Below are 25,998 nucleotides of genomic sequence, written 5' to 3' on the forward strand. Positions count from 1 at the left end.
GACGAGGTATTTCAACCCTAGCAATGAATATATAACAAACAATTATATTTAAACGTCCCAAAAATGGGGAATTGAGGAATGAGCAAATCAGGCAATATCTCCTAAACCGCGTATCCATTTATCATGAAATCATTTGTTCGAGATCTGTCTGATTACTTGATTAAAATGTGCCTGTAAATTGAATGACATGACTCAACATACCGAAATAGTGATTATTAAAATGTGAATTATGTTTTATAAGAGTATAAATACTTTTCAGATTATCAATCTATTTAGAGTTTATTCAAATTTCTATTTCTGTTGATATCAATTGAAAGCTTAAGTAATAATTTCCATATTTTCATGGTGAATCGTAATAATTCTAAATAGATGAACCCAGTAACTACGTTCCAAATATGCGGGAAATATTGTTTCACATAATCGGGTTGACTCGTATTTGTTAAACAATGCAAACAGGAATAGATGGATTTCATTAAATCATGCAATATATTCCTGTGCCCAATTTGTTTCATCTTCGTTCGGAATAATACTATACCTATATAGTTGTGCCACGAAAAGCAATTACTCAGTGTGCACGAACTGTTGCACATACATATTCATCGTCAAATTGTACATTCATATTACACTTGTTATATACATTGTAATATATCTATCAAACTCCAGAGGCCTCGATTGTTTTTCCAAAAAAAAAAAAAAAAAAAAAGTTAAAGGAGGTCCAGGCTACATCTACAGGCATTTTTAAGGCTTCCTATTTAATTGTAAAAGTATAAGCATTAATATTGATCGATTCAATGATCTCACTTTTGATTAAAACCCTTCTTCATATAATCTAATAAAACTACCTGAGAGACATAATGTGATGATACAAATGCATTTCAAGTAATACAGAAGGATACAAGCATACAGAATCCAGTATGACGCTCTAGGATAGAAGCACGAGATCTCGGCAGAAGTGGAATTATCTTTTTGGAACCATCTGTATAGATGTCGAGAAGCCAAGTAGACTGTGAGGCTATAAATGATTTAAATTTCAGATTACGAATGGTTCAATCTTGTAAAGTGCGTTCTGTGGTGGCGTTAATATTGACTACCGCAAGCTGTTATGAACACATGTATCTATACTATCGCATGGTAGAGTTTCGTATTCTCTGTTTGTTCTACAGACAATGCAACTTCGTTTCAACAGAGTCGATTCAAACAGTTACGTGGAGTTTGTGGAAGTGCTGCAGTTGAGAAAATGGAGTTGTTTAACACGTTCATTGCCAGACTAATACTTCTGAAACATCTGACCCTAACGATTCGTTTTTATACAATTGGAACTTATTTGTATTGAATTTAAACTTATATTTAATTTTGCGACTTCGTCAAACTCACAACTTCTATGCAGATTTATTTTCTTTAACTCCTCATATTCAGAATTAATTTATTCAGTTCAACGTGATACTTTAGGTATTACTTTGGCTATGCGGTTGGGTGGTTTGCTGTATGTTCTCTTTGCATACTTTGATCCCAAAAAGTAGACTCGACGGATTATGCAAATGAAAAAATTTGATACAAACTAGAACAATCACCTCCGGATGATCTTGAACGCCAAAATAGTACTAAACATCTACAAAACTGTTAGGTTGGAGATCACTCTGTACAGGAGTGTATCTCTGGTGAAAGTGCAGGAAAAGTCTGATACCAGAGCGATACATTACCAATTTGGCAGGAGGATGCTCCACGACACTGGACAGCGATACCTTAATCGCGAATCGAGGGAAGCCACAGTGTCCTTTCTCCAGGACTTTAGACACCATAAAATAGCGTGATGTAGTGTCGGAGACACCACTGACAAAGATACAGCACCCAGGGGCCTGTAGAAGCTATAAGTGAGTGCTCAGCCGCAGGCACTCTCGGATTCTCTACTCCCTTACACCCTTTCCTCGCAATTTCTAGCTACTACTTTCCTCCTTCAACCCATTCGACCCCCTTCGCGCGAAGCTCTTCGACCCTTAACCCATCCTCGAAGGAGCTGGAAACCGATAGGGATCTTCGGACCATAACCCGCTCACTTCTCTGGTTATCCCATGTGAATACCAGCAGAAAAATCCTTCGCGACATAGAGCACGATTTTATGTGCCCTATCTAGAAACTGTCTCTCTCTCTTCGCGACGAGCCTTCCTTTACACGTCGATCCGTCTTCGAGGGTTATCTTTAACGTTATTGATAGATTTGCGATGAGAATATCGAATCCCGAGGGTCGGCAAATTGATACGGAAGACAACGAAGAGGTCTTTCGATTGCTGGAAATTAGAAGGGGTGCCACTCGAACGAAGTCGCGAATGTAGTTTTATACATCTCGCATAAGTGGCGAGATCTTTGAATTCGTCAAAAGAATCTTTGAAGAACGTCATTTTATGACAAGACGAAACTATTTGTATTTACCGCCGAAAATATTCATTTCAGTTGCGTCCTGAAATTTCAGATTTCCTGTTTGAAATGAAACAATTCATATAAAATCGAATTGATCTTAATACTAGTAGATAAAAAACAATGATTCTTGTATGATTTTGCATAAATTCCAAGCAGACCCATGCGTTTGGGTACAGCCTCGTTTCTAATGGAATATTGACAGCAGAACGTCGCGAGGATTAACAATATGAATTAAGTGACGTGCATCCAGTCGATAAATGTCATATGTTGCGCGGAAGGGAAAGGAATTCGTTCGTCCGAGTCTCGCAAAAGCGGCAAGCATTAGGGATTGAAGTAGACACGACTGGAGTGTGCATTAAGGGGTGATTGAGAGAGAAACGAGTGAGAGGGGGTTCGTACGAGAGGGTAAAAAGCGTGTACGTACCAAGAGGGTTGGCTGCCGGTAAAGGCGTACAGGTATACGTATAGATGCCGCGTGCCGGCAGTCTTTCCGTTTGGAAACGCAAGAACTTCTTAGAAGAGTGTCTGTCAAAGGGGTTCAACGAGTAAAAGAGTAAAGGAACACGGTTAGATAGACAGCGAGGAAAGCGGGCACCGAGAGGGAGAGAATAGAGAGCAAGGAGGGAATTCCCAAGTATTGAAAATCAAGATGAAATCGCAGTCGCATACCGAGAAGCCAAATTTTTCGCGTTCTTGAACCGGAAGTTCAATAATTCTTCCGACACATTTTCTGTCTTCCACCCTTTTAAGTCCACCATAGGATACGCGAAGCAACCCCTCCGGCCAAACGTTGTCTACCCGTACACTGACATATTACGTGACCTTACTTTTCGATACAATCTTAAACTATCTGGAAAAATATAGATTTCTGACAGTTTTGTTCCATTTTAATAATTTTATATTTTGTAACTCGAATCTTTTCTACGTTATTTAATAAACCACTGCGCCGCAGGTGTCAACAAAAATTTATAAACTTACACGAACCCCTCGTTTTCGATTATATTGTATTTTAACACAAATATTCATTATTTTAACAACTTCAAACACGACTGATATTTAAATGCCAGAAGGCTGGACATATACATTGTCTATTTCAACAGAATTATTTTCTTCACTTTCACGACTGCTCTCTAAAAGTACTAAAATGAACTGCTTTTCCAACGATGCACATGTTACGAGTAATTACGTAAAAGCTTCAGAAATAATATTGCTTTCTATTTGCAGCTTTGCGTCGCAAACAAAAGTTTGGAACTCAAGTAGAACGGACCACGTTATTTTTTTTGTTTTCCTCGAAACACGGCACAGCATTAAGGTTGCTTTCATCCTGCGCATGTATTATGCACGCGTGCATACCGTTATCTGTACTAACAGAATTAATTTCTTTATTTCCTTCGTTATTTTCTCGCAATATCATATTACGACCAACTCCTCTCCTGAAAATGTCTGTGTTAAACATCAAAGAACTTTAGAACTTCGGAACGAACCATTAATTTAATTCTAATTTAATGGTAATATTTATGTTTTGCGTTTTGTTCTACGAATTCTTTAGTTTGTGTATTATAGCAACATGAACATAAAATATGAACAACGTTCCCGCGCGATATCTCTTTACTGTTCCTCGAATTTTAATTGGGATAGAGGATACGTAATCCCCTGGCGCATCTCAGCCACTAATATTTTGAAGTCGGTTCGACATGCACCACCCTCGCGCATATATCTCTCCCCCTCGAGGCTACCCTCGCCGTTCCGTCGGTCTCTCGTTGACGAACTCTAGAGAACGCATCGATCCACCGAATTAGTGTTTTATTTCGAGGGCTTCTCCTAAGCTCTTGCTTTAATTTTCTACTCGAAAAATTTCTTACATTTATCGTCCCCTCGTCATCTCCTCGATGCAAGAATCTTAAGAGGAAATAATTCGGTCCGGGAGAAATGCACATTCCTAATTATGGTAAATTCGGTTGGTCGCTCTGCTTATAGCACGAAGCAATAGTGACAATTTTTAATTATATCAGAGACATCAAGTTTTAATTGTTCCAAACAATGGATATAGAGTTTGATTAAAACGTCAAAATACAATAAAAAATAACATCGTGATTCCAAAATTACCGAAATTCGGAAACTCCTGGCGATTTAAAGTAGCCCTCTAATTTGATTAAGGAGCGTGTACGTATTTGATAGTTGATAACGTTGCACCCGCGAAATTCAATGCAGAAACCTGAGAGTGTAAATAGGGGTTGGAGGTTAAACGTAACTCAAGGGACAGTGCACCGCTTGACCATGGAGTGGATGGAACTACGGAACCATCGTCGATTGATAGTAATTACTGTAGATTATTGCGGTCGTGATTTATACAGAAAGCTAAAATTACCCTTCAATTACAATTTGCTTCGTGCTCAATTTCGAACGGCGTTGATTAATGGCGCAGTGGATGGCTGTGCAACCATCGATGACGACGAACACGAATGAAACTATTGCGCAAAAACATCCAGAATTTACTCCAAATTACGTTACTTGGCGTCCCCGATGAACGACAATTTCAACGAAAATACCACAAACTGAGTCTGTAAAAACAAACAGAATTTATTCATCTGAAAAAATATTAGCCCTTTGTAATATTTTATCTATCATTACATCTTGAAAAACATATGTTTTTAGTATTGAGCTCTGTATTTATTATACAAGTAACTTCGTCTTGTGACTGAGAAAAATCAAATTCATGATCGCTTGAACTGATTTCGCTCCAATTGGTCTCTCCATGTTAGGAAGGGTGAATTGATTAAAACGTTGATCGAGTTGCTCCATATCTCTTGTTTGTGGGATCCTCTAAAGTCTTGTGCTGGAACCTTTCAAAAGGATTAAGGATAACTGTTGCTTGCTTCTTTGGCAAATTTATTCGTCAAAGTTTATTCCTTTTTTTTAATTAATTCCAGATGCTTTCTCTGTTCCACTGTATCGTATAGTCGTAGTAACTCCATCTAGCGATTCAGTCGTGCGGCATCTGGAAGCTTGCCGATAGGAATAAGGGATGAATGTGATATGAGAGGCTTGCCCTTCAAACGGTACAAATCGCAGACACCAGGTGTATATATCACGAATTACACCCCACCAGTGACGAATACGAAGTAGGGAGGCTACAAGGGTTGGGAGACCTCTCGCATTCACCAAACAAATACCTATTCAAGGGATTCCTTCATTAATAATTCATAAGTGTAAATATTAATTAATTGTTATTATTCTTGGGGTTGGGGTACTCGAATCCTCCAATCTTTTCACGATTACTACATGCTTCCTCCCACCTTTGAACTCTTTTACATTCGCTACTACATTGTATTTGTATACATACTATTTGCATAGATTTTATATCCACATTACAAAGGCAAGTACGTCAAGTTCAAACTTGATGTGAAAAGAAACATAATTAATCAGAAAAATCTCGTTTAATTTGGTTTTGATTTGAAATTGTGACTATTAGCCTGACTTTCAAGAGCTACGATTAGGTCTACGAGCTACCAAGAATCGTTTAATTTTGTTTTACTTGGAAGAAACATGATTTGGTCATGACTTAGGTCTAAAGGGTACCGAGAATCTCTTCGCTTGATTTGGACTTGATTCGAAGAAACATAATTGATCAGCTTTCAGGCCTTCGGGGCAGTGGTAACCTCGATCGAATTCCACTCGCGTTTAAGTTACATGAACAGCTTCCAGGCTCACGGAGTACTGGGAAACCAGGGATGGTCAACTCGTTTCCCACACGGGCAGCTTCGCTGCTCCTGATAAATAGCTTCCTGTGGACACGAAACCACACCTCCGTAGGGCAAAGATCCCATGATCGAGTACTGTACGAATGCAAAAGAGTGTATGATAGACTGTGAGACTCATTTAACTAACAGCAACCCTCTAAAATATCATATAAGCACGTGATGTAATGCCTGAACCATAGCTAAGGAACTTAAAATTGTCGAGCATAATTCTTCGAGATGATCCTGATCGTTTGTAAATCATACGGTTTCAATCATTACGCATCGAGTCACGCCTTTACAATTCCAAAGGTTTCTCATCCACGACCTGAACCGAAACAAAGGATGACATAAATTGAGTGGACGATGATATAGCGGTTGGAAAAGTAATAACACACGCATGTAACAGGGGCAGATAGTCGCTGGTGGCTGAAATTGCACATGTGTACAGCGGCTGTCAGTGTTAAGCGCGCGACGCTGCATCCCTACTACTGCACTTGATCCCCAACCGTCATTTCCTGTTGTGACGTTACTTGCTCGAAGCAATACCCGAAGCTTTGCCGTGGGGCAACGATGGGTGCCCGAGGTCGTGAGAAGCCCAGTTGGTCATATCTGGACTAGGCTGTGGTGCTTTGACTGTAAATTGAACAAGCTGTGGGCTTAAAAGGCACTGACCTTTCTGCTTTTGTTATATTACCAACAAAGCAATGTTATTTGGGATTCTCGGATGTGTAAACACCTGAAGCGTTAAGATCCTGGTCGTATAATGATTTAATAATCATTTCAGAAAACTTCGATCACTATCTGCACGTATTTAGAAGGGATAGAGAGGGATACATAGAACAGCGCCTAGCAATATTTCCCCTCGCATTCTAGAAATTCAGCAACATACTTCAGAGACCCAAACTTCGCATTGTTCGTTATGCGAGGTAAACTATAGGATTCTGGGGTGTGATTTGTTTAAATTGAACGAAGCTCTGTTTGTGCTGGTCGAATAGTTTCCCTCCACGAGGAAATAATCGACTTCCTTAATATGACCAGCTGAAATATAGGTAGATGGGAAGTTTGCCGAGCAATACCGACTGAACGCATCCGCCTAAGATGATTAAAGCAAATGGAAACTTGTTGTAGCCAGTATTAGAGTCACTGTGCTAAAGTTCGTGCCGCCGAGCCACGCTCAAGTTAATCATGCGTGGCTGGTGCGGTTCGACGAGCAGAAACAGGATCCAAGTTTTTACGGTCCAAGTTCAATCGATCAACAGATCAATTACAGTTGTTTGGTAACAGCTCGGCGATTAAACGTAATCAGAGCTGAAATAAATTCTGGGCAGTATAGTTTATTGGATTTTGGCAGATAACTTGCCACATTCATCGATAATATGTAGCTTCATATCACTCGCTGCAGACGAAACATTCGCGTAAACTTTATCCTTTAAATAGCCTCATAAGAAAACGTCGAGCAGGGTATTATCGATGAATGTGGCAAAATATCAGCTGATACAACATTAAATAACGTAGTCCTTACTTCAACGATTTCAAAAATGCTCTTTTGCGATTTGAAGTCTTCGTACATAACTGTTACCGAACAAGTTAATTTTTCACCCAAACAAACCTGTACAGTGGCTTAAACGGTGCTCCATCGCCATAGTCGTGAACATCCTTCAGAGAAATACCGTATATCATTTCGCATCGACTTCCCTTCTAGAATTTATCGATATTCCCATGAAGGCTGAGTTTACTCGAACGAGCCTAACATCAAATTATAAAGGAATAGTTGAATATAAATGAAAATGGATCGTGAATTCCTGTCGCACAAAAGTATCCCACGCTCGTACAAATAAAAATATCGCGCCTTTGCAGTCCACGACGGCGTATACACGACGTACAGCTAACAAGCAACAGGATAAACGGGGACGTTTTGCAGAGTAAATCGGAAAGAAACAGAGATACCGAGGGAAAATGATGAAGATAAAGCAGTAACAATCGTAACAAGCGAACAGATTTATATATATATATACCGGTAGAAACGTCCCTCCTTGTGCTTGTCAGACGTTTTAAGGCGAATAAAGTTACAAAGAGAAAACGAGAAGAGGAATCAAACGTGCACCCTCCAGACAGAACAGGAATTTTTCTGGTGATAACACTTTGACTGACTTTCCCCGTGTCAAAGGGATCAAGTTAGCAAAATGACATTCGCAGCGATAAAAGATGACACAATGTCTTGACGAAAGTATCAATTTAAAGTTGTTTTCTGCACCAATCCTAATTAGATTGACTTATAACTAGTTCCCGGATTTTATGCAGTTGTGATACTAGTTGATATAATAAATAACTAAAGTTAAAGCACTAAAGCAAAATAAAATAATATTACTTTCCAAAAAAGGAGAAACTTTTGAGAACATCTCGCAGTAGAATTAAATCCTGTTTCGTAGAAATAGGTACTTACGTTTCATCAAGTTGTATACAATTTCTGATCAATTTGAATGTTTTTATATTTTCCTTGAACGTTATAATTTCTCTGTAAATGGATACAGGTTTGTTGATTTTGTTGACTCTTTTGCGATCGAGTTCTGAATATTCAACGCAGGATCTAAAGAAAAGCTCACCGATACATGTCCCCTTCGAGGTTCTTCCGGCACACACGTAAACATCAAAAGCCCACTCAACGACATGAACGTTAACGTTCATAATAGAAGTCACGATCTTTGCTTCCTGCGTTTTTTTTTTCTTTTTTTGTATTTCTCGTTCCCAAGAGCGTCACATTTACCAGGAACAAGAAAGGATACCGACGTGTAAACAGCGTGGAAAAATAAAGAGAACGCGCTTTGAGATACCAGTGACGCACAGGGTTGAAACAGGCTTGATTAACGACTCGATTCTTTCATTCTCCATCTAGTAACTCGCTTGTTATGATAAGACTATATGCACCTGAACAAGTATTTGTATAAACAAAGCACGTCACTTCTAATCTATATTTTTGTGATAATTTGCGTAAAATTTAGCAAAATCATAAACCGCATCGACTCGTACAGTGTTCCAGCAAATGAGGTTACCCGCGAGTGCGATATGTCGAATTCATCGATTCCTCTTACGTAGCGTGCCTCTTTGCGGAATTCCGAACGATTCGGCAGGACCTTGAACGACGAAGGGTCAAACGAAATCCCGATTGGGAAGTCTTACTTACCGTTCGAGGAGATCATACCATCTGATGAACCTCCAGAAGGGAACGATCATCTCGAGACAACAGGGCGGCAGGTTGAATGGGAATAGACCGGGCTAGCGATAGGGGAATACAGTATCAATGAGGCACACGTGAATGCACACACGAGAAAACGAAAGAGGCTGGTACCGGGCAAACAGACGAGACGACGAAAAAGGGCGCCAACCTTTGAAAACGGCAGCGGCATAAGGGATGGCTGGTCCCGAGCAGACCTTTCCAGCCGCGATCACCGAGGGCGATGTTTACCCTCCACCTGCGGATTTACTCGTGCATACACGGAACAGCACTCCGGGATAAAATGCATCTCCCGAGCATCCAGGAACGTCGAACAGTGTCCATTCGTGGGTTGTATGCCAGATTCCGCGCCGACGATACTCCATTATTTTAGCCCCATTAAAAGATCCTTGACTCTTTCATGTGCCGGAAACTTTCTATAAACCCTTTCTTCCGCTCCTCGAAGCCACTTTCATCCAATTTTGGCATAGGCCAACGATATTTTCGGGAATTTAAAGCTCCTGTCGTCACTTACAAATCATTCAATCATTAGCCAAATCGGTAGCCCTTAAATGCCCTGAGTGTCAAATTTGATGCCGAACTTTTGAATCGAATTGTACACTTGCAATTTTGTATTTTAATATTTGGCTGTATATATCGAATCGTGTATTAGTTCTTTCAAAGGATATTCTTCTATAAGAATACTTTCTATAAGATTTTCTTAGCCCTTTGTCGTATTTACTATTGCCCAGGGCACCAAAATACCTATGCACTGCTCTATATGTACCAACAAGCTTATTGATATATTGCGTTAGCATCTTATAACGCAAGTAAACTACACGTGATCTTGTAAAGCCTATCCATGGAGTTTCGCGAAAGTTACTTCGTACGGATATACCCACCACAAGCGCTTAAAGGGCGAACATACTTGAAAAATCCAATAAAGCAGCAACTACATCTCTGCACGTATCTTGATTATAAAACCTTGATTGTTTTCCTACATTCAATTAGTAATTATAAGCATTCATCGATTTCATTTATTGTACAATTCTGAATTAAATTCCTTTTACGTACTAGGGACTCGTTGATATTAATACTTCCAATAAAGCATCAAATAACCAAACAGTATACACTTTTATTTTTCAATATTCAATGAGTAATCCTGCGGATGCATCGATTACATTCATCGTTCCGACATTTCCAATTAAATTCCTTTTAAACGCACTAAGGTTTCACCGATATCGATACATTTCAGTAAACATTTCAGTTTTTAATTTTGCTGTATTCAATCATTGATCACACGGATTCATAGATTGTATTCATCGTGCAACTCTGAATTAAATTCCTTTTAAACGTACCAGGGTTTCGCTGATATTAATACTACCAATAAAGCGTGTCGGAGAGCATTGACGTTGCTGCAATGTACGATTAACAAAAAAACAGACGAACCCACTTCGTGCCTATACTTCGCCCACGATCGTGGAATATATTTGCCCTCCACCTGCGGATTTACTCGTGCATACACGAAACAGCACTCACGCTGGAAACGCATATCTCTTTCGCATCCTGTCTTCGCTCTCCGCCATCATCGACTACTGTCCGTCTACGCTGTCTATACAATATTTGTCAAATAACTGCACAACACATGATTTGTTCTAGCTTCCCGTTTACATAACAGTGAACTGCGTGGTATTTCCACAATAGTTTGATGTAAATAAAATTGCTTTCGTCTCGTTTCATTTTTTTTGCAGTACTGAAACATGAGATAGTTCTATCGCTTCAGAGAATTTTGGATCAGTAAAATATTTGTAGAGAGTTCTATTATTTTCCAATCTTCAAATTCTTTTTAAGCGTCTTTTAAATTATTATTTGAGTGATGAAGTATCGTAACATGTGGGATACACTTTAGCAGAGATTTATTTTTGAGAAAACTTATATTTATTTATAGCTTCAGAAGTCCCACGTAATGACCGTAAAATGAAATCTACCGATATTTCAAGATTAGATTATAAAAGAATTACTCGCAGTAAACGTTGAAACATAACAATCAATTAAAACTGAAATTCGAAACAGTAAGTACAAATTTTCGTTTTCACTCACTGTTTAGTGAAACACATCGCGAAGTCGCAGAACACTGGGTTACCCTTGAAAGCTTTCAGAGCTTGAGTGCCGCTGTCGTAGTTAAGCTTTTGTTGCTTACCAAACATGAAAAGATCAAGCGGTACGTCACGCATGGGTTTCACCCCGTCGAAGGGGTTGCATGGTATCCAAAGGCACGCCGTCCCTACAAGAATCTGCACGGAGTAAACACTGTCTACGTTTAGCGACAATAAATAATTTCACTGGAGCGTTCTTTTCTACGCCAGATGTTATCTCTGTTCCATGGACCAAAGGAAGATTAGCTCTACGGCCCACAGGCGTCAGACAAAATCCAACAACTAGGGAAACGAAACGTGAACCTTGAAAGCAACATGGTTCCAGCAGTTTCTCAACTAAAAAAGGTTTTAAACGCATGTAGTAGATTCGAACATTATCGTTTAAAATAATGTAACATGTTTACCTAGTCGATTCAAGATTTTATTGCAAAATATTTTCGACCCACTAGTTATTTTCAGTACATATATTATTTTACAAAATAATTATTTAAGATTACAAGAGAACATTTATGTTCATATGTTGTTGAGTAGTAACGAAGTATTTCTTCGATATAAAACGTAATAATTAAATCGGAACCACATGCAAAATATTTATAGTTGCGTTATAAAATAATTTATAATGAAACAGCTATAAGCTAGTAAAATAATTTGATGAAATAACTAGTAATAATAATTGATTGATGAATCATATTTCAGTCTTATTTCTCCACTAAACTATGCAGGACTACGGCTAGTCAGCGTCACATATAATATACACAATGTATATTGAATATATTTTACAATTATTATAATGATATTGTTATTTCATTTTGCATAAGTGCACATACATTTTGATTACGTTTAGAATGTGTTTATTATATTAGTTTGCATCATAAATGCATAAAGTACGCAGTCTACTTGTCACCATTAGTGTAACATTTTTCACCCCTTATTTCTCTTACCTTTTCCAATTTCAAATTTTTACTTCAAATTTTTACTTTAGCTGTGCTGTAGACGTTTTCTCTATTTACATGCTCGTCACTACATCTTCGATTTAGCTGTCCAACCAGTTTCGTCTAGTGTGGACAATTCCATCAGGAGACAGCTCTTGACGCAACCCCTCGCTCGTTGCGCGAGTGCGGTGTTAGACCAAGGCGGAAAGGGCTGGTTGGATTTCAAGAAAAAGGCGAAAAGTGGTGCATTAGCCGGAGTACTGATCCTCGACCTCGTCTACGACTGTTTATCTTACTACTTGCCGATGAGTCCCGACGTGGCCGTACATGTCTAAACACACCGTAATCAACTGTAATGCAATACACGCGTTCGCAGTGCACGCACAAAGGGTGTTTATGGCGAAAGTTGTACACACGGTGACCAGACCGCCCTTAACGCACGTCCCCTTTGAGTTACGAGTCACGTTGTTGCAAATTTGTTTGCGCCCGTCTCGTTAGCGAAAGATTTCGCCCAGCACGTGTCCCTAGTTTTTCCTTCGGCGTCTGTCCTCGAGTGTCCTTCGCAAATTTTCACCGTAATTTGCTGCCCGTCGTTTGCGAGAGCCTCCGACGAAATTAACAGTTGACGGCTACTAACCTTAGAAAGACTGAACCGTCACTTTAAACGCTAAAGGGGAGCTCCTCGAACCCACTTATCCATAATTCTATGTACAAAATTATATTTTGTGAGCAATAGTAGGTTTGTATTTTTATTTGGAATGAATCAGTACGAATTGAATGGAGTGTACCAATTTTGTTAGTATTAAAGACCGTGGGCCAACAGATGTAATTGAACTGTGTAATAAAAATATAATCGTGGGGATTCAATCTCGAATTGTCGTCACTCTGCGACTATGCGAAATATGCGGAAATACGATGCGAGTAAATATTCTTCAGTTTTATAAGAACTAGCCAAGTAAAGAAACCATCTTCCATTTAAGAAAATTTGCAACATGTAATAGTTGGATCTTTCAAATCTTTTGTATATACATAACACATGAAAATCGAGCATACTTCAACACCTTAGATAAACTTACATCAATATAAATATTAATGAAAGTAAAATTAAACTCAAATATACAATCGTCAAATCCCCCATTCAGTCCACTTTCTCAAGGTGCAACTGTATAATAACAGCAAACCTCAATCGTCCATTTCGTTAATTATTCAACGCATAAGACGTTGATCAATTACTGTCGAACAGAGATGTAATAACGAATGACTCCATCGAACGTCGAAGGAATGTTGACCGTGTTCGGATACTGGCAAGAATTTGACGAAACCGTGGAAACGATCCTCTCGAAAGGGTCGTTTGTCGCACGCCAAAACCGATTGGTATCGCGCATAGTTGCCAGGACATAGTTGGTTCGTTGCTCAGCTGCCGGACACCGTTAAGAGCCCTCCACTCCACTTCGAGGACTAACAACTTGCCGAAAGTTTCCACGAGCTCGTAACTATGCACGATGTTAAGGAAATTTCAAACCAAGTGGCACGTACAGCTGCCATTGTTCCTCAAAATTGGCCAACGGGGCCGGGAACCTAATTGAAATTAACGTAATTCTCGAAATTACTGCACGCAGCTCTAACCAGCTAAAAACAATTCGAAGAGAAACTTTTAACGGACCTTGCTCGACAGTTCTGTAATTTCCGTGTTGTGATATTTATTTTTATATCGAGATACGTGTTAAAAATGTTAGCAACACTGCTTAGGAATGGTGCAATTGTAGTCCACCGTACAGAGATTGTAAATATCGTGCGGCAATTTCATATCTCGCACCTAGAACATAAATAATAATATTAGTCGTATCGTCGATATTGCGCTTTTGATAATAATCATATAATGCGAACGGTACACCATTCGATTTAATCATTTAATTAATACGACGATTAATTATTGTTACAGTAATAGCCATTAAAGGGATCGCCGTACTGGTTCAATCGAATTATAATAAATTCAGATATTAATTAAGCATGACGAAATCCTGGCAATGCACATTTGTGGCTCGAAACAATGCTACTTTTACCGTAATTGTTTCATTATTATCAGCGTAATGGGATCAAAATCCATTCGAATTAAAACCATGCGAAAATAAGGGAGGCTTCCTCATCATTATACTCTTTTCAAAATTGTTTGAAAAATCAGCTCCGCGAAATTGATGTGCTAATTTTTATTTTCACAATTGTTAAATATAGAATCGAAGGCTACAATCCTTTCTTAAAACAAAACGAAATCGAAACTTCTATGTTTAACAATTTCAGAAATTAAAATTCACTTTTGAAAACATTTTTCATGAAAATCACTGAAAACTTTAGTCTTTGAAAGTTTTGATTCTTTAACCAATTTCTAACTCGGCAAAGTGACGATGTAAACGTCCCTAACTTTCACACGAGGTGTAAATTATTTGACATTGAACAGTATCACTCGTACCGAGTTCAAGAGCGATGGGATTGGCATAAAATGGTCCGTGCACGTGGAAAAGCATCTTGAAACGCAAGAATCTCGGCGTGTTACTGTATAGTTGTCGCGATCGGCACTCGCCTAGGGCTAGGTTATCGATTTTGCCGTAATGGCGGTATACTGCACACACATTATGCAAATATCGGTGTACGTAATAATTCACTGTTTATTGAAACGCAAGCGCGGGCGGCGGCGGTTTCCCGATTATATCGCGCTAGAACACGATACTTACGCTACGTAATGTTGCACTATAACGATGGTAAATTAGGTTCACCGATCGCGAAATTAGATCGGCTAGCTGGCACGTTAACGAAATTGCACCGCGTCTCATTCTGCGTCTTGCAGTTAATAGCGGTCATTGGTGTCGCGTTCCCCTAACATTTATTATTCGTAGATTCTGTTACAGAGTTATACAAGTATTTGGCCAGAGGGATGATATTTTATTTATATCAGTTTCTAGGCTTTTTTTATAATGATTGGTTTATTTATGTACGTACGTGCAAGATTCTATTAAATTAAACCACTTTTCTGCTAAATTATTAAAATTTATCGAACACACCATGCCATTGAAAATATAAACAGAGACGATACACCTAAACTATTGTGCGTAATATATCATTTTCTAATGCAATTTTCCTTTTTCTTGTTGTTTCCTTTCTTTATACAATTCTGTAATTCTTGTTTCATCTTAGTATAATTTCTTTTTGTTATTACTCATTACCCACTTTATCGTCATAGTCTTTATTTGTTTCTCATTTGCATTGATTTCAATTCCAGTATCATTAATTTGTAATTTAATAATTATTGAACTAAAGATGACATACGACAAAAAGTTGATATGTAATTAAATGTTTATCATTAATTATAATATGGTGCATCTGTTATTCTGTGTAACGAAACTCCGTATTTATCGTTTTACAATGAAAAAAAATATAAGCCAGGGTTCAACGCGCATTCCTGTCGTCAAGGTCGATCAAGAAGCACGCAGGATGAAGAACCTTTTTCTTAGAGCTCGTTAAAAAGTTCCACGACGGAAATGGACCGCAGCGAGGTACTACGGAATTCCGGGGGATTCAGAAATCCCGAAGGAATCCCATTGCTCCCTTTACGCGAGTTTGCTGCATCGACACCTCTTTTAAAAGACAGTAATGGGCAGCCCTCGATTCTTTTTCTTTTCTTTGCTGTAAGCTCTTTGATAAGAAAATATTCTTATCCTCGCGTTCACATTATTCAGATAAAATTACACGGATCGTTAGATTTTTGTATACTTATTTCTTTGCACAATATGTGTTTCATGCCGTTTTACTCGATACAACAAACATATGAGACTTCGTTATATTACTCACAATTCTATTGTTAGGTATGTTTTCCTCATCTTTCTTCGTTCATGGTATAGGCTTTGAACAGTACTTTATTTAACACTCCTTTATTGAAAAGTCATCCTCTGCTCGATAAATTATAATGATTCTGTAACAAGTTTAACCGCCTATAACTAAACAGAGATATTTTAACGAAGAATCAAGTACATTTAAAAGATATATAGTTTAGAATAATGCATCTAACTTTGACAGAAATTGAGAAAATCAGTTGCAAATTTAACAGAATCTGGTGTAGACATATAGAAATAAACATACCAGATTTCAAATGTTCATGTCGACTACTTTGATCACAAAAAAGTCGCGACAATTGCCTCGAAGCTTTTGTATGTATTGTGACCAAAAGTGTACCCCCTTAATGAATTTCAACAGAGGCCCATCAAAATTCTCCGTACGCTCACGAATGGGCGAGGGCGATAAGGTCGCGGAACGATGCCTGAAAAACCGTATGGTGAAAGCCGGTCTGAAAAGGTACAAAGACGAAGGACAACGGCTTACCTACATAGACGATACTTCCTGTACAAACGGAACAGGCCGAGAACAGAGGGAGGAGAAGTTATTGATGGTCCTTGCTCCGTGGCATCGTTTATATCTTCCGCGCGCACAGTCACCACTTGAAGTGAATACACAGATCGCGGCTCTACCGTAAGAGATTCTCGGCAACGGAGTCCATATTTGTTCCTCCGCATCTATCATCTTCCTTCCAGTTTCTTTGGTTCTCTCCGCGACAACTCGGAGATGAGAATTGCCCACTTGTAGGGGAACGGAATTGATTCTTTCGGATTTCCTTCCGCTGTCCCAAGCAAACAATTTTTCAATGCGGCAGAAAAAAAAAAGGAAAATGAATTTAATCGATTTCATTCGGATGTCTGAATCTGTAATGTCGTTTTTGCAATTTTAGATACTTGTTTATCACTCATCAGCTGTTTGATCTGGTATTCAAAATTTGCACACTAGATGGCAAAAGGCCCATTTTTGATAATTAGAAATTTGTTTGAATTTAATGTAAAAGAAATGACATTGTTTTCGTATACTAAATTTCACTAGACATTTCTATTTAGAACCAATCGCGTTCTTTGCCCTTCATCATTGACTAGAATTTCAGCCACGTGTACAAACGAGAAATTGAACGATAAAAACACGTAGACGATGATCCCGTCGCTAAACGTTCCATCCAAAAATTTCATTGTCTTCTTTGTGCTACGCGTCGATGATACTAATAAGGATAGATTACATCTTTTCGCAAGCACGATATCGAGTTCGTGTTCGTGTTTCTATTCATGAAAATCATTCGTAACTTTCTCACGTAGAACCTTGGCGCTTGGAGCAAGCCGTGTTATGAAGATGAAAAATTCACGGGGAAAGAACGAAAAAGTGTTCCCTTCCAAAAATGACTTCTTCAAAATATTTTACTCGGAATTTAGGAACGATGCACAATGTAGTAGCAATCACTGGACAACATTCTAGAAGCTCTTCGACATCCGTGTGACCGTATGAGACTTTATTGAAATCCTAGAAAATGGTTACTGTTACTAAAAACACGTAGTAAATAAATATGTTTATTAGGTCACTTTTTAACATTGTTAGTTGCGACTTGATACTTTATACTGTTTTATATCTGTTGTTCCAATTTATTTCTGAGATTACTTTTCATAATGGAAAATTCTCATCAAGATGTGTATATCATTTTATGTATTAATATATTATGAGGAAATTGAATTTCTATAGCTGCATGGCTAAACATTGTCAATTTTAATATAGTCTCTATGTAACCATATTAATATGTGTGAGAAAGTGGCTTGGATTTTTAACATTTTTCGATTCGTTACTTTATTTGAATAATTTAATAGATTAATCCACTGCAAATTACTATACCCAGTTTTGATGAGTTTTATGTGGAACAGACTTCTTTCTAGTTCAGTTCTTTATTTCGATACGAGTGCCTACCCCACCATTTGACCCCCTTTTTAAAGCTCCATACACTTGACCTCACCATTTTCTAATTTTTTATTTAGAGTCCAGATTCAGAATTTAAAACTCAAAACTAATTGATGTGTGGATTTTCAGGAACAAAATTGAGAAGATATCGAGACATTAAAATTAATACAGATTCAAACATCAATGAATGTTATGATTCACAAGAAGTAGTGAATACTCCTCTTTAAATTTTAATAAATGCCGAAACTGATAAAAATATTCATAAATAATAGATTTTAAAAAATCCTAAAAAATTTCTGAAAAACGAATATACTTCAAATAAATTCCAATATTTTGATATCGATCACTGAGTGTAAATTTTCTATTCAAATGCCATCATGCCGCGATGAGGGTAGTACGGTGAGAAAGGGGACTTGGAAAATCGATGAAAATGTTGCTCGTCGAATAACGCGTCTAGGGAACGAGTTGTTTACGATGCGCCAGTGATAGTCGCGGAAATACAAATATTTTCCAGAGCAGGTATCCTTCGATATAAAAATATTTTATGTCGCCGCGGATACCGCTATGATGCGGATGCGCCGGCTTATAAACATTATGCATACTGAAGTGCACACGTGTATACATAGAGGGAGGCTGTGCAAAGCATACGTGACCTCACGTTTTCCGTAGGGTTCAGGTGAGAATACATCTTCCTCGTGGCAGCGTAGTGGCATAATCATAACTTTTCCCGGGGAAAGAATGCAGGGAAAAGGATCTTGGTACCTTCGCCAGGAGGTATCATTGTGGGAAGAATTCAATACGCGCTTAGTTTCGATTTATTAAATTCCAGAGGGCATATAACCAACGCCTTGATGTCGCGGAATTCTGTGGGAGAATATACGACCGAACCGAAGTGAAACGTTATGGAATTTAGCAGCTGGAAATTCCCGCTTTGAAGCCGGACTTTATTTCTCACGAGTGCAATTGTTTCTCGCCCAACGATCCGTCATACATCGGTTCCTTCTAGGATTACCGTCTTTGGGTCGCGAGGATAGATTACGCAAGACTCTTTTTAACCTCCTATCGCGGGGGTGGCAAATATATGGCACCATGGTGGCGGTACGATTTAATTGCCAAGGAGTTGAATTCTAAATAAAATTTAGTTTGTACCGTAAGCTTATGACATATATGACAATTTTTGAGCGCATCATTGGAAACTCCAAATAAATCTTTGAAAGTTTATTTCTTCAAAGAATTCTTTAATGATTTTACTACTTTTAATCATTTACTCGGCTTCTTCAGTTTAAGCAATTTCTGTACTTAAACTTTCAAGCAGTAACTTATAATTCTAATCCAAATAATTAATTAAATAAAAATTCATTTTAACAGTACTCAGCTCTGGTCTAAAGAGTGTATTAAAGTTGTTGCAGAGTCGAGCACAGTTTACTTCCGTGTAAATAGTGTTATATTAATTCCTAAACTGGTGTATGTTGCATTCGTAAATTAATTTTTTAATTGAAATCAGTATCCAGAAATAAATATTCTCGGCGAACTATGTAACGATGCAACGAGTAATAATTTAAAATGATAGGTCGTGTTAGCATTCGTAATTACAAGTCCAGGACTATTCAGTAACTCGCAACGAAGTCGAACAATATCTCGAAATCGCTTGAAACTTCGGGAGCATACTTCGCGCGGCAGGAGCGACGAACTTCCTGCCGGATTTTTCTGCGAACGGCGCACCGACGCTGTGAGCCATTAAAAGTTCCGTGGTGCTGAACGAATTCGATGAACGAAACTTCATCTCGACCCGAAGTGGCCAATAATTGTGATTTATTCGTTCCTTTTCGCCCTCACGTTAATCGACATAGCGCTATAACAATGCCTTGCCGCCGATGTAGAATTAATCGTCTAATTATCAAACTGCCCCCTCAAACGGAAATGTCAAAGGCACTTATTCTTCCATGATTCGCGAGAGAGTTGTTATTCGATAACAATATAAAGTGAAGTATATGTCTTCTTTTTATACATTGATAGTGTAGCAAAGCACTGTTTTACAACTAAAGGGAAGAGGATCTAATTATAAATTAGATAAAAGAGTACCAATAACCAACTTTCCGAGTGAAGAAATGGAATTATTATAAATATTATTTATTCGATACATGAATATTAGTTATCTTCATTTCGAACAAGATAAATGCTTCGTAGTGAACAGCGAACTCTGCCGACGATCAACGAAACTAAAACCTTTAGGGTAAAATATCTCGGCTCATATGCGTCGGTATTATAGTCACTTCCACGATAGTAAACTATTCGAATATTGCATCGCGACTTAGAAGAAACAATATATCAATTGATATATTTATAAGCAAGTTCTAAATCGTATTAATGACACTTTTTAAAACTTATAAAGTTAATTATTAAAGTATAGAAGATTTATAAACGTGAACAGTTTTGATCAAGCAAACGATACATTTTATTCCGGTTTTTTTAAAAAATATTCAATGTATCCTAAAACATCTTTAAATATTTATATACGAACCTACACAAACTTCATGCAAAATCTATAAGTACATAAATAAATGAATAAAAATTTATTTTCATTATAATAAGCACTTAATTTCTACTTATTAACTTTTGTAAACTTTTATTTCTGAAAAAATAATCGATTCGTTATTTCATATTTAACGATGTATTCTTCTCTGTTACTTTACAACATTACGCCATCTTACATGTAACTTCTCAGAAGAAAGACTCCAATTTTGATGTAAAGTATACACAAGCATCGCTGTTTCAACTTCACTTTTGTTTAAAGATTCCTTTTCTACTAGACAGTTATGTAAACTACGAAACAGACGGTAATCACTTCGTGCAATGTCTGTGGGATAACAAGTTCCCAGTTAAACTCTTTAATTTTCTGCCGCGTTGCTTGCGCAGTGTGCGTTCGTGCATTATAACAGCGGAATAAAACTTTTCCTCTGTTTGCTAATGCTGATCGTTTCTTTTTACAAAAGCTGCGTTCAATGCTTAAAGCTTACGACACTAGACTGGTGCATTTATGATTGAATTACTTTCAAACAGCGTGAAATAGATGATGTCACTTAGATAAAAGTGCTTTCTTCGAATGCAAACATCATTTCGGTGTCGCCTCCGATTCTTTATTCACGTAACTCGCCGCGTGAATAATACCACGCTCATTTTATTTAATTATCTCGTACTCAAATCTCAGCCCACACTCATCATATCAGTCTTAGAAGTAACAAGATGCGATACCTCTGGCACTTTGCTGTAGCTAAGTGATATTTATGAGTTACTCACTTTAATGAGGATGCTATTTTCTTGTGCCGTTTTAAAATAGAACTCATGCATCAGTCGTTATGCTTCGTAACGGAACTCATCGATTTAACGTTGTTTAATCATTCGATTCAGCAAGAACAAAGCGATAATGAAACAGCATTTTACCAATTCCCGCTGAGAAAATTGAAAAGGGCAGATGCTAGCATTACTCTATTATAGTAAATGATATCATTGTGTCTCTAATATACATCACACATATTCTTTCATGAATTATTGTTTCGTCGTTTAAGAAATTCATTTTATCAACATAAGTTATAGTAACGATTTTATTTGGTTACAAATTCGTCAGTATGATAATTAAATTTTCATTTATCAAGTTGATTACAGAAAGAGGTATTACAATAAAGTTAACATTTTGAAATAGAAAATTTTGATAACCTTGGCGTGCGAAATAAAATTAAACATTATTATAGTTATATAAAACATAAACAATAAAAACTGAACCGATATAATCACACGTCTTTACGTAATAAACTAAACAATTTGTTATTCAAATTTAATCGTCACGTTCATAGTCCCTAAAGAGGATTAAAAAAGCTAGATTCGAAACGTAGTAAGTAATGGTTATTTGGAGCCCAGCAAATATTGGTCCTCGGGTAGCAGAAAATTCGAATAATTTCTATATTCAAAGCAAAGGCATGCATTTTATTAGCATTACCTAGAACCGCGAGATAAACCACCGTTTGAGGTACGCTGGAGATATACCTGACTTCAAAGGCACGCGAAAGTTTGAAAACCCACGCGAAGAGGAGCCAGAGCCACGGTGGAAGCAAGCAAACGGTGAAAACTAGTAAGAACGCATAAAATCGCAAAGAGAAATTCAACGAGCCCCGCAATATATAACACAAGATAACACGCGGGAACGGTGTCGCGAGAGACGTCGCTACTTTATGCTTGAGAAATGTTCCTGGTACCTCCAGACTAAAACGTAACAAGCTGCTTTGATCTCCTGACCTTCCGTGCGTTCGGAGTGGCGGATCATTATTCGGTAGACGTTTTTATTTAGTATTCAAAAGGGCAGGAAAGCTCGCAATTACCATCTGTTTTGCAAATAGGGAGAACCCGACGTGGTAAACACGGGGAAAATTGTTTAATTTACGATCCTTGAGGACGCAACGATTACCACATGATATCAATGATTTTTGATAATATTTGAGATCGTCGGAACACTGCTGGTAAAGCATCGTGTGAACGGTATTTCTTTTTTTTCGAAAGCTAATACAATGTGTATAGTAGCAGAGTCGATGGTGAACATTATCCTAATAAATTCTTTAAAAGAAATTTTACTGTAGTACATTATTCGAGAATGTTTTCTTTAAAAATATTACAACTCCAATTTTTTAAAGCTGAGTTAATGCATTTTCGATTAAACATAGATGACAATATTTATTAAGGATCACTATAAAAGTATGAGTTTAATATGATTTGAAAATAACTTCTGTAGTTACCCGTACAAGTTTGTTTCTTTCAAAAACTCGTAGCTTCCGAATTAAAGAATTTTGTTTGCTTTCCAAACAATTGTAATTTCCTGATTTCATGTGTAAACAATACCAACCATACATGTATACTTTAAATAAAATTTTCGTAACATTTCGCCCCATTTTCGTAAGTACACGACTGTTAAAGTAGGACGTTCATTTTTATTTTTTAGTGCGTGCAAATGGCGCACGCGTTGAGGCGCATCTCGTACGCAACCTGTGAACCTCAGCACGCTCAATTCAGCTTCCTCGCTCGAGAGCCGAGAGCGCACTTCAGCATACAATATTGCCATTCTTTCATCACCGAATCTGCAGAACAGGTGAGTACACTTTCCCATTTTCCACCTGCTCCTATAACCCACAATCGCGATTGCACGTTTACAAAGTTCCCAAGAATTACAAATGTATACTATACATATAATTTTGTGTAGTGCAAGCATAAAACTCAAAATAATTAGAAAATGACTGACATTTATCGAGTTAACCAACTGTCTAATTTAATTGACTTGTCTAAAGATGTCTTACTGTATATTAGTTTGATATTTAGGGGGTTACACGATAATATAGAAGACAATAAAAGTTTGTGAAATATTTTACATAGTATATGTATACTTCTCAAAATAATTAGGAATATCTGATATTTATTGACTTATACTGACCATAGAGTTAAAAAGAATATAGTAAAGTTGTTTTCTATAGTAAAGAAAACAAGATGCACATCGAGTGAAATTATGCTCGAACATGGCCAGCTGGCGAGTGTATTTCTTTGTAGGACTTAAAGATTCGATACATGTGAACGATCTGTAAAACGACACGAGTTCTTTAGAATGGGAAAATCTTTCACGCGACACATGTCGTGGTGGGATAAAAAAAATTCCTCCACGTCCGCTTTATATCGCTGATCGACACAATCTGCGGTAACGCGTACCGGATGGAAAAAGAAAAGAGGCGGGAAAAAAGGGAGTCACAAGTTGTCCTTGGTGATATTGCAATAGTGCATCGCCATCATCCAGGATAAATTGCACCGACACACGGAAAAGACAGACGCGTGCAGGATATTACTCGTCGCACGGATCCACTATGCGAATAAATCGTGTACACACGTGTCATAAGATCTTGATGTTCCCCGTAGACACCAGCGAAATCTGTTTTAGAGCGAAGACCATTACGATTTTGACGTATTTACTTTTGCAAAATGCAAATGCGAACAGTTTGTGTTCTATTATTTATAGACCCGTGATGTTTGTATAATTCACTGAACGTAAGTGTAACTATTTTAAACAAATACGAACAAATAAATAGCATGTATTATTAATCTGGAAATCTTAATTTAAAGTTCCTGAAAAATAAGCAATGTTATAATATACATTAAAAACACTTCCATAATAACGAAAGTTGGTATTATGACTTCATTTCTAATTGCAAAGTTAATTTCAAAGTGTCGATAATTAATTCCTCCTCGGGATACTTGATCCGTGAAAATATACGAATTAATATTCCACAGTAGATGTTTCTCCGAGAGAATACGAACGCTGTTTCCTTGAATCTTAATTGGTTAATTAATTAGATAGAAGAAACTGCTTTTCGCCGAGCTAAATAAACTACCGACCGGCTGGGGTAATTGCGTTACGTCTTTCTATAAAATAAATAGATTTTTTTACAAAATTTGCGTATAAAAATCTGAAACTATTGTTTACTGCATACAAATAATACAAATTAAAGTTTGAATTATAGAATGAAATTATATTTTGTATTTATTAAGAAAAAGTGTTGTCTTGCTTATTTCTAATCAACTTCTACGCTTCCAGTTTTGCAATATTAATCGCAATATCGTGCCATATTAAATATTGATTCTCTGTTTTCATTATTTCACTATCATTATTGTATTATCGATTATTAATTTTATCTTTAGGAATATAAAAGCTTGAAGGAGACTGTTGTCAACCTAATCGTTGTCATTGTAATATTATACAAAAATTAAATTATCCTTCTCTGTTATTTAATAGAATTAATTACAGTCTTGACTTTTACATCTTTGACTTTTAGTTTCATTTTCAAATGAATTTGGGTTTGTCCATCAGCCACATTGCCATTACAATATTAACAACTTAAATTCAATGCAAAACCACAATTTACTGTAAAATTAAAACAAGTTGACTCTCTTCAACCGTTTCTACAAGGAAGCAAGACAATACATCCACTCGTATACTTTCCAATAGCATAACAAACGCGCGAGCTAATTAAACTTTTTTTTTGCATATTTCTTCATGTTTGGGGGGCACAGTATTTTCAACGCGATTTGCACGAGCTGGCAATTAGAACGAACGCGACATAACAAAACGTATCCACTATGCCATTGTGCCGTCTACGGCCGCCTTATAGAAGCGTTCGTGTAATTTCACTCCTTTCACGTACTACGGACAAATTACTTTTCACTGTGTACGCATGGGCTTAATGAAAACGTAAAGTGTGCGGGCTGCGTGCCAACTGCCACGTTTTAATTTCGCCAATTTTTCTTCTAAACTCTTCGGGCGAACACATCAATTAAAACGATCAGAATTTTTCTTTACTGGTAATACGTCCACTTTTCGTGACAATTTATCCATTTTCGAAATGGTAAACACTTCTCACACTACTGCAGTTTACACTGATTACAGTGAAAATATTTAATAACACTCGATAAGGATTGAGATACTGTAATCAAAATTTGTTTCCGATAAGAACAGAAAACTATGATAGTCCACTTGTCGTTTCACGTAACTTAGGAAAAGTGATTCAACGTGGTTCTAATTTCAAAAAGTCAAGCATTAAGTTTTACGATTTTCATCTGGTTAATGATATTGTAATATTCCACACGGATACGTCCGTGTTTTTCTGATATTCGAAAGAAAAAATGTTTGCCAAAAGTCTAATCACTGG

General features: G+C 37.4%; 1 protein-coding gene across 12 annotated transcripts in view; it reads left to right on the top strand.

The window, feature by feature from the left end:
• LOC128889700 (EGFR adapter protein-like) overlaps positions 1-25,998 on the top strand; it is a 197,097-nt gene that overhangs the window by 120,819 nt on the left and 50,280 nt on the right. For all 12 annotated transcript variants that reach the window (XM_054147564.1, XM_054147558.1, XM_054147565.1 and 9 more), the window contains one exon: positions 23,253-23,399. In XM_054147564.1, coding sequence (XP_054003539.1) covers positions 23,253-23,399 — 147 coding nt within the window. The remainder of the gene's footprint in view (positions 1-23,252; positions 23,400-25,998) is intronic.

This window comes from Hylaeus anthracinus, unplaced genomic scaffold, assembly GCF_026225885.1.
Source record: "Hylaeus anthracinus isolate JK02 unplaced genomic scaffold, UHH_iyHylAnth1.0_haploid 11997, whole genome shotgun sequence".
NCBI classification, from domain to species: Eukaryota; Metazoa; Arthropoda; class Insecta; order Hymenoptera; family Colletidae; genus Hylaeus; species Hylaeus anthracinus.